Below are 13,931 nucleotides of genomic sequence, written 5' to 3'. Positions count from 1 at the left end.
ATGTTTCCTGCCCTGCAACATCAGACTCCAAGTTTTCTGGCTGTTGGATTCTTGGACTTACACCAATGGTATGCCAGGAGCTCTCAAGCCTTGGGCCACAGACTGAAGGCTGCACTATTGGCTTCCCTACTTTTGAGGTTTTGGGACTCAGACTGAGCCACTACTGGCTTTGTTGCTCCTCAACTTGCAGACTGCCTATCATGGGACTTCACCTTGTGATCGTGTGAGTCTGAGTCTATTTTCCTTAATAAACTCATATATAGGCCGGGCGTGGTGGCTCAAGCCTGTAATCCTAGCACTTTGGGAGGCCAAGGCAGGTGGCTCACGAGATCAAGAGATCGAGACCATCCTGGTCAACATGGTGAAACCCCATCTCTACTAAAAATACAAAAAAAAAAAAAATTAGCTGGGCATGGTGGCGCGTGCCTGAGGTCCCAGCTATTCAGGAGGCTGAGGCAGGAGAATTGCCTGAACCCAGGAGGCGGAGGTTGCGGTGAGCCAAGATTGCACCATTGCACTTCAGCCTGGGTAACAAGAGCAAAACTCTATCTCAAATAAATAAATAAACAAACTCTCTCTCTCTCTCACACACACACACACACACACACACACACACACACGTCTTATTAGTTCTGTCCCTCTAGAGGACCCTAATACAACTATATGCCATATAAACACCATGACCAAGTGGGATTTATCCCAGGAATGCAAGACTGGTTTAACATCCAAAAATCAATCTATGTAATAAAGCATAATAGAAAAAAACAAACAAAAACCACATGATTATCTTAATAAATATAGAAAAGCCATGTTATAAAATCCAGTAACATTCATAAAACCCAAGAAAAGTCCCAAGAAAATAGATGACATATTAAAAATAGAGTAATTTGAAGATGATATATTTACAAACTTGTGAGTGTAGAGGAACCACAAGGAACAGTGCAGGAACCTGAAGCTAGTAGAAGCTAAGCTGGTACTACCTCTAGGCCCAAAGAGATGAGGGGAGGGAACAATTACCAAAATCGAAAAAAGGAGAGTTATACAGAGTCTGCCACGTTAGAAGGTGCTGAGAGCTTCAGTGGAGAGACACAGCCAACAAAAGGTAAAAGTCTGAAAGCAACCATGATCAAAAGTAGAAGAAAGACACAAGGGCCAACCTTGAAGATACAACTTCAAAACTAAGGAAAATTATACTCACTTCTGCTCAAAATCAGAATTTTAATGACTGACATTTCCATGCACTCAGAATGCTTTTTGACTGTAACATAATGTACAAAATATACATATCTTATAGATGAGAAACTCAAAATAACAGTGACAAAAGAAAATACCCATAATTACTACCTCACTCATTATTTGTAATTTTTTTCATACACAAAATGTAATTTTTTTCATACACAAAATGTTCACAGAGTTTGATATGAACCATCATTCCAGTTATATTTTTTTTCTCACGTTCCATCACTTACCTGGAATCAACCTTCTTCTCCATTCTCTGCTTAATCATTTTTTCATGGAAATTCAACCAGCGGCTTGACATGCACTTCTCAGTGAGCAGATTCTTCGTGAATCAGTCTTTTATCTTCCAACTAAATAAGAGAGAGAGAAAATTATTTGTACTGTCTCAGGAGCCACAATCTGAACAGCTACATGCCAGCTCCTAGTCTTCCGCCTTCTGTAATTCAACACTAAATTAACATGGGATAAGTCCCTGACTGAAGTATTATTTTTTAATTACATTTTTAAATTTTTTGAGACAAAGTCTTGCTCTGTCACCCAGGCTGGAATGCTGTGGCACAATCTCAGCTCACTGCAATCTCCACCTCCTGGGCTCAAGTGATTCTCCTGCTCAGCCTCTCAAGTAGTTAGATTACAGGCACCTGCCACCAGGCCTGACTAATTTCTATATTTTTCAGTAGAGACAGGATTCCACTATGTTGGCCAGGCTGGTCACAAACTCCTAACCCCAACCGATCCACCCACCTTGGCCTCCCAAAGTCCTGGAATTACAGGCGTGAGCCACAGCACCCAGCTTCAGTGTGGTTTGGATTTGCAATTCTCTAATGATCAGCGATGTTGAGCTTTTTTTCACGTTTGTTCACCATATGTCTTCTTTTGAAAAGTGTCCGTTCATGTCCTTTGCCCACTTCTTAATGGGGTCGCTTTTTTCTCATAATGTTGTAAATGCTAGATGTTGACCTTTGTCAGATAGAGTGCAAAACTGTTCCCCATTCTATAGCTTGTCTGTTTACTCTGATGATAGTTTCTTTTGCTGTGCAGAAGTGCTTTAGTTTAATTAGATCCCATTTGTCATGAAATCTTTGCCTGTGCCTATGTCTTAAATGGTATTGCCTAGATCTTCTTTTAAGGTTTTTATAGTTTTGGGTTTTACATTTAAGTTTTTAAGCCATCTTGAGTTGGTTTTTGTATATGGTTTAAGGAAGGGGTCCAGCTTCAATATTTGTATATGGCTAGCCAGTTCTCCCAGCACCTGTTATTAAATAGGAACTCCTTTCTCCATTGCTTGTTTTTAACAGATTTGTCATAGATCAGATGGTTGTAGGCATACGGTCTTATTTATGGGTTCTCTATTCTGTTCCATTGGTCTATGTTTCTGTTTTTGCACCAGTACCATTCTGTTTTGGTTACTGTAGCCTTGTGGTATAGCCTGAAGCTAGGTGGCATGATGCCTACAGCTTTATCCTTTTTGCTTAGTATTGTCATACCTATTCATGCTTTTTTTGTTCCATATGAATTTTAGAATAGTTTTTTCTAATTATATGAAGAATGTCAATGGTAGTTAATGGTAATAGCATTGAATCTGTAAATTGCTTTGGCCAATATGGCCATTTCATGATATTGATTTTTCCTAACCATTAGTATGGAATGTTTTTCCATTTGTTGTGTCACCTCTGATTTCTTTAAGCAGTGATTTGTAGTTCTTCTTGAAGAGGTCTTTCACATCCCTTGTTAGCTATATTCCTAGTATTTTATTCTTTGTGTGGCAACTGTGAATAGGAGTTCATTCATGATTTGGTTCTCTGCTTGCCTGCTGTTGGTGTATAGAAATGCTTGCAATTTTTGCACATTGATTTGTATCCTTAGGCTTTGCTGAAGTTGGTTATCAGCTTAAGTAGCTGAGATGATGGAGCTTTCTAGATATAGGATCATGTCATCTGCAGTATGTCATTTTCTAAGAAAGGAAACTGAGAGGAGAGTGAGCCACACTCAAAAGGTATACCTAGCTCTTTCTTCCTGTCTAGATGCTTCAGCACCTTCAACTTCCCTTCATAAAAATACCAGTAGAGGCCAAGATTTCTTATTTTTCCCCACATTAATTTTTATGGTTATCAGTGTTACTGTGTATAGTTTTCATTTTCTTTCTTTCCTTTTTTAAAGACAAGATTTCTGGCCAGGTATAGTGGCTCACACCTGTAATCCCAGCACTTTGGGAGACCAAGGCAGTCAGATCACCTGAAGTCAGGAGTTCAAGACCAGCCTGCCCAACATGGTGAAACCCTGTCTCTACTAAAAATGCAAAAATTAGCCAGGCACGGTGGTGGACACCTGCAATCCCAGCTACTTAGGAGTCTGAGGGAGGAGAATAACTTGAGCCCATGAGGCAAAGGTTGCAGTGAGCTGAGATTGCGCCACTGCACTGCGGCCTGGGTGACAGAGTAAGACTCTGTCTCAGAAAAAGAAAATGAAAGACAGGATTTCCCTCTGTTGCCCAGGCTGGAGAGTAGCAGTGCAATCATAGCTCACTGCAGCCTCGACCTCCTCAGGCTCAGGTGATCCTCCCACCTCAGCCTCCCAAAGTGTTAGGATTACAGGCATGAGTCACCATAACTGGCCTTTTTTCTTTCTCACATTGTCATCCAGAGTCTCATGTTGTCATTCAGGCTGAAATACTGGGGCACTATCACAGCTCACTGCAGCCTCAACCTCTCACACTCAAGCAATCCTCACACCACAGCTTCCCAAGTAGCAGGAACCACAGGTATGTGCCACCATGACGAGCTAATTTTTTACTACTTGTAGAGACAGGGTCTTGCTATAGTGCCCACGCTGGTCTCAAACTCCAGAGCTCAACTGATCAATCCATCTTGGCCTCCCAAAGTGGCTTTTGTTGTGTGTAGAGATAGGGTCCCTCTCTGTCACTCAAGCTGGAGTGCAGTGGCGTGATCATAGCTGATTGCAATCTCAAACTCCTGGGCTCTAGCAATTCTCCTGTCTTGGCCTCCCAAGTAGCTAAGACTACAGACAGGCACCACTGCACCTGGCCCAGTTTTCATTTTCTGTTTTTTTTTTTTTTTTTTTTTTGAGATGGAATCTTGCTCTGTCACCGAGGCTGGAGTGCAGTGGTGCAATCTCTGCTCACTGCAACCTCCACCTACAGAGTTCAAGCGCTTCTCCTGCCTCAGCCTCCTAAGTAGCTGGAATTATAGGCATGCACCACCACACACAGCTAATTTTATATTTATACACACACACACACACACACACACACACACACTCACACACTCTTAGTAGAAACAGAGTTTCGTCATGTTAGCCAGACTGGTCTTGAACTGCTGACCTCAAGTGATCCGCCTGCCTCAGCCTCCCAAAGTGCTGGGATTACAGGCATGAGCCACCATGCTCAGCCATAATTTCTCAATTATACTTAAGTATAAATGGACAATCAAGAATCACAAAAAATTTGGAAAAGACCTCCGACAAATAAGAGACCAAAATAAACCCAACAAAAAAAACTCTAAGTGCTACCACCTATGATGAAATCTCACTAAAAAACTGAACCTGGCCAGGCATGGTGGCTCGTGCCTATAACCTCAGGACTTTGGGAGGCTGAGGCAGGTGGATCACCTGAGGTCAGGAGTTCAAGACCAGCCTAGACAACATGGTGAAACCTTGTCTCTACTAAAAATACAAAAATTAGTTGGGCATGGTGGTGGTCACCTGTAATCCCAGTTACATGGGAGGCTGAGGCAGGAGAATTGCTTGAAACTGGGAGGTGGAGGTTGCAGTGAGCCAAGATTGCAACACTGTATTCCAGCCTGGGCAAGAGCAAAACTCCACCTAAAAAAAAACAAAAAACAAAATTGAACCTGAATATCATCAAGCCTCATCTAGAACTAAGTACAGTAAGTCCTCACTTAACGTCATCCTCACTTACTGTCATCGGTAAGTTCTTAGAAACTACAACTTTAAGCCAAACAGTGTACAAAGAAACCAATTTTACCACAAGCTAATTGATATAAACAAGAGTTAAGTTCCTATCTGTATTTCTGGACACAAAACACAACCAAACTTCTAAAGATCCAAACACTTCTAATATTGAAAACTGAAATAATATGAGCCACACATGCATGTATAGAAGATTCAGAACAAGTAAGATAACTGTTTACCCACTTATTCCAGTTCAGGGTCAAGGCTAGCTAGAGTCTATCCTGGCAGCTCAGAGCACAAGGAAGGAACCCATCCTTGTGGACAGGACGCCATTCATGGCATTGCACAGTCACCCACACACTCACTCAGACTGGGATCATTTAGACACATAAAGGAACCTAATGTGCTTATCTTGGGGACATGGGAGGAAACTAGAGCATTCAGCATAAACTCAGGCAGGCATGAGGAACATGCCAACTACAGACAGACAGTGGACCCATCCAGAATTTATTTTTTCTTATCAACATTAAGTTTCGTTTTGTTTTTTTGAGATAGAGTCTCACTCTGTTGCCCAGGCTGAAGTGCAATGGCGAGATCTTGGCTCACTGCAAACTCCCAGGTTCAAGCGATTCTCTTGCCTCAGCCTCCCGAGTGGCAGGAATTACAGGCACACGCCAACACACACAAATAATTTTTGTATTTTTAGTAGAGGTGGGGTTTCATCAGGTTGGTCAGGCTAGTAACGAACTCTTGACCTCGTGATCCACCCACCTCGGCCTCCCAAAGTTCTGGGATTACAGGTGTGAGCCACCACGCCTGGCCCAATGTTATTACAAAATGTATAGACCATATAATCAAAATAACATCTACAAAGAGGGTACTCTGCTAGGCATAGTACTAAGCACTTTTCATGAACTACCTACTTTAATATAACTACCTCAGCAAGTGGTTATCAACTTCATTTTATAGATGGAGTGCTCAAGGTCCCCAGCTAACAAGTGGTAGAACTGGGACTAGTATAGGCATACCTCAGAGATATTGAGAGTTCAGCTGCAGCCCACAGCAATATAGCCAGTCACATGAATTTTTGGTTTCCCAATTCATATAAAAGTTATGTCTACACTTGTAGTTAAGTGTGCAATAGCATTGTCTAAAAAACTAATGTACATACCTTAATATAAAAACACTATTGGCCAGGCATGGTGGCTCACGGCTATAATCCCAGCACTTTGGGAGGCCAAGGCAGGAGAATCATCTGCGGTCAGTAGTTCAAGACCAGCCTGACCAACATGGCAAAACCACGTTTCTACTAAAAATACAAAATTAGCAGGGAATGTGGCTGGCGCCTGTAATCCCAGCTACTTGGGAGGCTGAGGCAGGAGAATTGCTTGAATACAGGAGGCAGAGGCTGCAGTGAACTAAGATCATACCATTGCACTTCAGCCTAGGTGACGAAAAGAAACTCTGTCTCAAAAAAAAAAATAGGCCAAGCACAATGGCTCATGCCTGTAATCCTAGCACTTTGGGAGGCCAAGGCAGGTGGATCACCTGAGGCTGGGAGTTTGACACCAGCCTGACTGACCTGGAGAAAGCCTGCCTCTACTAAAAATACAAAATTAACTGAGCGTGGTGGCGCATGCCTGTAATCCCATCTGCCTGGGAGGCTGAGGCAGGAGAATCGCTTGAACCTGGGAGGTGGAGGTTGCGGTGAGCTGAGATCGCACCATCACACACCAGCCTGGGCAACAAAAGCAAAACTCCGTCTCAAAAATAAAAATATTTTATTACTAAAAAATGATAACAATTATCTGAGTTGTCAGTGAGTTGTCATCTTCTTGCCACTATAGCATCTTGCCTCCATGTTAACAGCTGCTGACTGATCGGGGTAGTGATTGCTAAAGGTTGGGGTGGCTGTGGCATTTTCTTTTTTTTCTTTTCTTTTTTATTTTTGAGACGGAGTCTCTCTCCATGATATGATCTCGGCTCCCTGGGTTCAAGCAATTCTCCTGCCTCAGCCTCCTGAGTAGCTGGGATTACGGGTGCCTATCACCACATCTGGCTTTTATATTTTTAGTAGAGTCAGAGTTTCACCATGTTGGCCAGGCTGGTCTTGAACTCCTGACATAAGTTAAGTGCCCACTTCAGCCTCCCAAAGTGCTAGGATTAGAGGCATGAGCCACTTCATCTGCTGGCTGTGGCAATTTCTTTTTTTTTTTTTAAGATGGGAGTCTCGGCTGGGCGTGGTGGCTCACACCTATAATCCCAGCATTTTGGGAGGCCGAGGCGGGTGGATCACAAGGTCAAGACCATCCTGGTCAACAAGGTGAAACCCCGTCTCTACTAAAAATACAAAAATTAGCTGGGCATGGTAGTGTGCACCTGTAGTCCCAGCTACTCGGGAGGCTGAGGCAGGAGAATTGCTTGAACCCAGGAGGCAGAGGTTGCGGTGAGCCGAGATCCTGCCATTGCACTCCAGTCAAGGTAACAAAAGAGAAATTGTCTTTAAAAAAAAAAAAGATGGAGTCTCGCTCTGTCACCCAGGCTGGAGTGCTGTGGCATGATCTCTGCTCACTGTACCCTCTGCCTCCCAGTTTCAAGTGATTCCCTTGACTCAACCTCCCAAGCAGCTGGGACTACAGGTGCATGCCACCATGCCTGGCTAATTTTTGTATATATATTTTTTTAGTTGGAGTCTCACACTATTGCCAGGCTGGCATGCAGTGGCGTGATCTTGGTTCACTGCAACCACTAATTCCCTGGTTCAAGCGATTCTCCTGCCTCAGCCTCCTGAGTAGCTGGGATTATAGGCATACACCACCATGCCCAGCTAATTTTCGTATTTTCAGTACAGATGGGGTTTTACCATGTTGGCTAGGATGGTCTTGATCTCCTGACCTCACAATCCTCCCGCCTCAGCCTCCTAAAGTGCTGAGATTACACATCAGCCACCATGCCCTGCCTAATTTTTGTATACTAAAAATACAAAGAGATAGGGTTTCACCATGTTGGCCAGACTGATCTGGAACTCCTGACCTCGTGATCTGCCTGCCTTGGCCTCCCAAAGTGCTGGGATTACAGGTGTGAGCCACCACGCCTGGCAATTTCTTAAAAGAAGACAATAGTGAAGTTTGCCACATCAATGGTCCCTTCATCGAAGATTTCTCTATTGTATGCAATGCTATTTAATAGCATTTTACCCACAGAATATGTTCCAAAATTGGAGTCAATCCTCTCAAATCCTACCGCTGATTTTTCAACTAAGTTTATGTAATATTCTAAATCCTTTGTTGTCATTTCAATAATGTTCATAGCATCTTCACCAGGGTAGATTTCAATGCAAGAAACTACTTTGTTTATCCATAAGCAGCAGCTCCTCATCCATTCAAGTTTTGTCATGAGACTGCAGCAATTTGGTCACATTTTTAGGCACCCCTTCTAATTCCAGTTCACTTGATTTTTCTGCCACATCTGCAGAAAAATCTTACTTCCTCCACTCAGGTCCTGAGTCTCTCAGTCATCCATGGGGGTCTGACTCAACTTCTTCAAACTCCTGTTAATGTTGATTTTTGTTTGTTTTTGAGATGGAGTCTTGCTCTGTTGCCAGGCTGCAGTGCAGTACTGCAATCTTGGCTCACGCAACCTCCACCTCCTGTGTTCAAGTGATTCTTGTGCCTCAGCTTCCTGAGTAGCTGGGATTACAGGCACCCACCACCATGCCCAGCTAATTTTTGTATTTTTAGTAGAAACAAGGTTTCCTCATGTTGGCCAGGCTGCAAGTGTTATTTTTACCTCTTCCCACAAATCATGAATGTTCTTAATGGCACTTAGAATGTTAAGTCCTTTCTAGAAAATTTTCAATTTACTTTGCCCAGACCCATCAGAGGAATCACTACCTATGACAGCTCTAGCCTCACAAAATGTATTCCTTTAATAATGACTTGAAAGTCAAAATTACTCCTTAAACCATGGGCTGTAGAATGCATATTGTTAGTAGACATGTAAAATAACATTAATATCTTTGTGCATCTTCATCAGAGTTCCTTGGTGACCAGGTGTTTTGTTAATGACCAGTAATATCTTCAAAGGAATCCTTTTTTTTCAAAGCAGTAGGTCTCAAGAATAGGCTTAAAATATTCAGCAAACCAGATGGTAAACATGATGTAAATACTTTCAGGAAATAGATGTGTGATCATTCTGGGTTTGTTGTTCCATTCACAGAGCACAGTGTAATTTCTTTTTCTTTTTTTTTTTTAAAGACAGGGTTTCACCATATTGGTCATGCTGGTCTTGAACTCCCAACCTCAGGTGATCCACCCATGTTGGCCTCCAAAGTGCTTGGGTTAAAGGCGTGAGCCACCACACCTGGCCTTTTTTTTTTGGAGACGGAGTCTTGCTATGTCACCCAGGCTAGAGTTCAATGGTGCAATCTTGGCTCACTGCAAACTCCACCTCCCAGGTTCAAGCAAGTCTCCTACCTCAGCCTCCTGAGTAGCTGGGATTACAGGTGCATTCCACCAGGCCCAGCTATTTTTTTCTATTTTTAGTAGATGCAGGGTTTTCAGTGTTAGCCAGGATGATCTCCATCTCCTGACGTCGTGATCTGCCCACTTTGGCTTCCCAAAGTGCTGGGATTACAGGCATGAGCCACTGCACCTGGCCAAATTAGCATAATTTCTAAAACTCCTAGGAGTTCTGGCATGGTACATGAGCACTGGCTTCAACTTAAAGTCACCAGCTGCATTAGTCCCTAGCAAGAGAGTCAGCGTGTCCTTTGAAGCCAGGCAATGACTTCTCTTTAGCCATGAACGTCCTAAATGGCACCTTCTTCCAAAAGAAGGCTGTTTCCATCCACACTGAAAATCAGTTGTTCCATGGAGACACCTTCATCAAAAATCTTAGCTAGATCTTCTGGATACTTGCTGCTATTCCTTGCACTTTGATGTTATGGAGATGGCTTCTTTCCTCAAACCTCAGCCAGGTGCTATAGCTGATGCCTGTAATCCCAGCACTTTGGGAAGCCAAGGCAAGAGGATTGCTTGAGGTCAGGAGTTCAAGACCAGCCTGGGTAACTAGCAAGACCTTCATCTCAAAAAAAAAAAAATTAGCCATGCATGGTATCACACACCCAGGTACTCAGGAGGCTAAGGCAGGAGGATCACTAGCGCCTACACGTTCAAGGCTGCAATGAGCCATGATCACTACTGCACTCCAGCCTGGAAAACAGAACAAAACCCTATCTCACACACACACACACACACACACACACACAAAAAAAAAAAAAAAAAAAAAACAAGGCCGGGAGCAGTGGCTCAGGCCTGTAATCCCAGCACTTTGGGAGGCTGTGGTGGGTAGATCACATGAGGTCAGGAATTCAAGACCAGCCTGGACAACATGGTAAAACCCTCTCTCTACTAAAAATAAAAAAATTAGCTAAGTGTGGTGGTTGGCACCTATAATCCCAGCTACTCAGCAGGCTGAGGCAGGAAGATCACTAGAACCCAGGAGATGGAGATTGCAGTGAGCCGAGACTGCGCCACTGCACTCCAGCCCAGGCGTCGAGTGAAAAATCTCAAAAAAAAAAAAAAAAAAACAATCGGCCAGGTGTGGTGGCTCACACCTGTAATCCAAGCACTTTGGAGGCTGAGGTGGGCGGATCACCTGAGGTCAGGAGTTCAAGACCAGCCTGAACAACATGGTGAAACCCATCTTTAAAAAACGCAAAACGAAACAAAAACTGGCCCGGTGCGGTGGCTCAAGCCTGTAATCCCAGCACTTTGGGAGGCGGAGGCAGATGGATCAGGAGGTCAAGAGATCGAGGCCATCCTGGTCAACATGGTGAAACCCTGTCTCTACTAAAAATACAAAAAATTAGCTGGGCATGGTGGCACGTGCCTGTAATCCCAGCTACTCAGGAGGCTGAGGCAGGAGAATTGCCTGAACCCAGGAGGCAGAGGTTGTGGTGAGCCGAGATCTCGCCATTGCACTCCAGCCTGGTTAACAAGAACAAAACTCCGTCTCAAAACAAACAAACAAAAACAAACCCTTGCTAGCTTCCAACTTTTCTTTTCTTTTTTTTTAATTGTTGTTGAGACAAGAGTCTTACTGTCACCCAGACTAGAGGGCAGTGGAGCATGTTGGCTCACCACAACCTCCACCTCCTAGGCTCAAGTGATTCTCCTTTTGGGTAGCTGGGACTATAGGCATACACTACCACTCCCGGCTAATTTTTGTATTTTTGGTAGAGACGGGATTTCACCCTGTTGGCCAGGCTGGTGATCCGCCCACCTCAGCCTCCTAAAGTGCTGGGATTACAGGCCTCTGCCCCTGGCCAGCTTCCAACTTTTCTTCTGCAGCTTCCTCATCTCTCCTAGCCCTCATAGAATTGAAGAGAATTAGGGACTTGCTTGAGATTAAGTTTCAGTTTAAGAAAATGTTGCGGGTGGTTTGATCTTCAATTCAGACCACTAAAACTTTCTCCACATCAGCAATAACGCTGTTTAGTTTTCTTTTCTTTTTTTTTTTTTTTTTAAGACGGAGTTTCACTCTTATTATCCAGGCTAGAATGCAACGGCCAGATCTCAGCTCACTGCAACCTCCACCTCCCAGGTTCAAGCAATTCTCCTACCTCAGTCTCCCGATAGCTGGGATTACAGGCATGTGCCACCATGCCTGGCTAATTTTTTGTATTTTTAGTAGAGATGGGATTCCACCATGTTGGCCAGGCTGGTTTCAAACTCCCGACCTCAGGTGATCCACACACCTCGGCTTCCCAAAGTGCTGGGATTACACCCAGGTGAAATCTGTTGGAGCCCTCCTTCCTCCCCTCTCTCTCTACTGAGCCACCGCACCTGGCTGGCTGTTTAACCTTTTTTTTTTTTTTTAAATCACCGGTGTGTTCCCTGGAGTACCACTTTTAATTTCCTTCAACAACTTTTTCTTTGTATTCACACAACCTGGCTGTTCCGAACAAGAGGTCTAGCTTTCAGGTTTTCAGCTTTTGATGTATCTTCACTAAGCTTAGTCATTTCCAGCTTTTGATATAAAGTGAGAGACATGGGACTCTTCCTTTCACTTGAACATTTAGGAGCCACTGTGGGGCTATTAATTGGTCTAATTTCAATATTGTTGCCTCTCAGGCTACAGGGAGGGCAGAGAGGGAGGAGAGAAACAAAACTGGCTGGTAGGTGGAGCAGTCAGACAGAACACTTTAGTTTGCTGTCTTACACCGGTGCGGTTCGTGGCGACCCAAAACAATTCAATAATAGCATCAAAGATCACAGATCATTGTAACGATATACCTAAAATAAGAAGTTTTAAATACAGGAAGAGCGCACATGCTTGGAAAAATAGTTGCTTGGTGCAGGGCTGCTTGCTACAAACTTTTATTTTGTAAAAACTACAATATCCGTGAAGTGCAATATAGTGAGGTATGGCTCTACTCAAGTCCTTCATATCATTCAACAAATACTTACGACACTGTAGTTAAATCTGAACGGCCTCCCACTCGGAGAAGACTTGAAGGTTTGTTTACTGCGTTAGTCCCCGCGCGTTCAGTGGGGCAAGGTCGCCTATACACTAGCCCTTCCGCTCCCGGGCCACACAGCCGGGAAGACGAAACCCCTGATTTGGATCCCTGCACGCTAAGGAGCACCGGCCAGGAGCGCACTAGAAGCCTGGAAGGATGCGGTGCCCCGGGGCGGAGGACAAGTTTAGAAGACACGGCGAGAGAGGATGGCGGGCTCCCGGCCCCATCCTGTGCTCTACTGTCGCGCTTCCTCCATTCCCACACCATAGACCCGCAGATAGGCAGCATCACCTGCACTTCGAGGGGTGGAAGGAGGGCTCCGATAGATTTCACCTGGCCCAGCTCGGAGAAACGCGACAGAGCTCCGTGCCGGGCTCACAGGCGGAGAGGCCGAGCCCCTGAGAGGTTGGGGACGTTTGGGCCAGGTCTCATACCTGAGGAAGCCGAGCCCTCCGGCCTTACGCTGGAAGAAGTCCCGGCAGGAGCCGGCGGTCCGGGACCCGCTTCCTTACTCCCGCGCGACCCACGCCTGCCTCAAGGATTCGCACGCCTCCAGACGCGGGTCTCGCGACGGGCCCGTCCCTTTCTCCACGGCGGTGACGCAGCGCGCACGAGGACCACACCGCCCAGACCCCGGGGTTTGCGCAGCCTCAGTCGGGCAGGTGGCGCACCTCCCTCCGGCCGCTTTCCAGAGGCCACGAGGCGAGTGGATTCCGACCAGCCCCACTAAGAGCTCTTTCCCTTCTTGGCTCGCTGGCTTTGCTGTGAGCTCAGCTTGCTACTGCTCCTCTTAGACGAGAGGAGTGGGAGGTGTTCCGAGGCGGAACCCCGACTTTCGCCGCCAGCGGCCAAGCACTGAGGATAAGGTTCCAGCTGGGAGGCGGCTGTGGACAAAAGTCCCCCTTCCCTCACTTCCGGGCTCGTGCGTGAGCCTCTCGGGCTGTTAGTTCGCGGGGAGTGCAAGCCGGAACCGTGGATTAGGACCCGCCCATGCGTGGACCTGGCCGGTTGCTACAACGTGGACTTGGAGGGGAGAGGTCCCATGGCCCCCGAATTATAAATCCCAGGCTTATCTCTTTTTGTAACTCTTCCTTCTACAATGTAATTAATAAACGCTCCTTTTTGTGAAATTTTTCAACTTGGGCCAATCCTAATAATCTTAAAAATAGGAGTGAGAGGGGTAAGTGGGACGTTTTGCAATACTTTTTTAAGTTCATGTCTTTTATGAACTTAAGAG

At 45.0% G+C, this 13,931-nt stretch overlaps 1 protein-coding gene across 22 annotated transcripts in view; it reads right to left on the bottom strand.

The window, feature by feature from the left end:
* The window catches only part of SFI1 (SFI1 centrin binding protein), a 115,723-nt gene extending 102,417 nt beyond the window's left edge, over positions 1-13,306 (bottom strand). For 19 of the 22 annotated variants that reach the window (XM_078338772.1, XM_078338792.1, XM_054240310.2 and 16 more), the window contains exons 1-2: positions 13,129-13,306; positions 1,470-1,589 (exon numbers count right to left, since the gene is read on the bottom strand). Coding sequence is in view for 17 of the 22 variants with exons in the window: in XM_054240310.2 (XP_054096285.2) it covers positions 1,470-1,540 (71 nt within the window). In the remaining 5 variants the exon portion in view is untranslated. Of the gene's footprint in view, positions 1-1,469; positions 1,590-13,128 lie in introns of those variants that run through there. The other 3 variants (XM_078338740.1, XM_078338755.1, XM_078338763.1) reach the window with 1 other exon arrangement.
* Between the last annotated feature and the right edge of the window lie 625 nt (positions 13,307-13,931).

Source organism: Callithrix jacchus, chromosome 1 (genome assembly GCF_049354715.1).
Source record: "Callithrix jacchus isolate 240 chromosome 1, calJac240_pri, whole genome shotgun sequence".
NCBI classification, from domain to species: Eukaryota; Metazoa; Chordata; class Mammalia; order Primates; family Cebidae; genus Callithrix; species Callithrix jacchus.
This window is presented reverse-complemented; position numbering and strand designations above follow the sequence as displayed.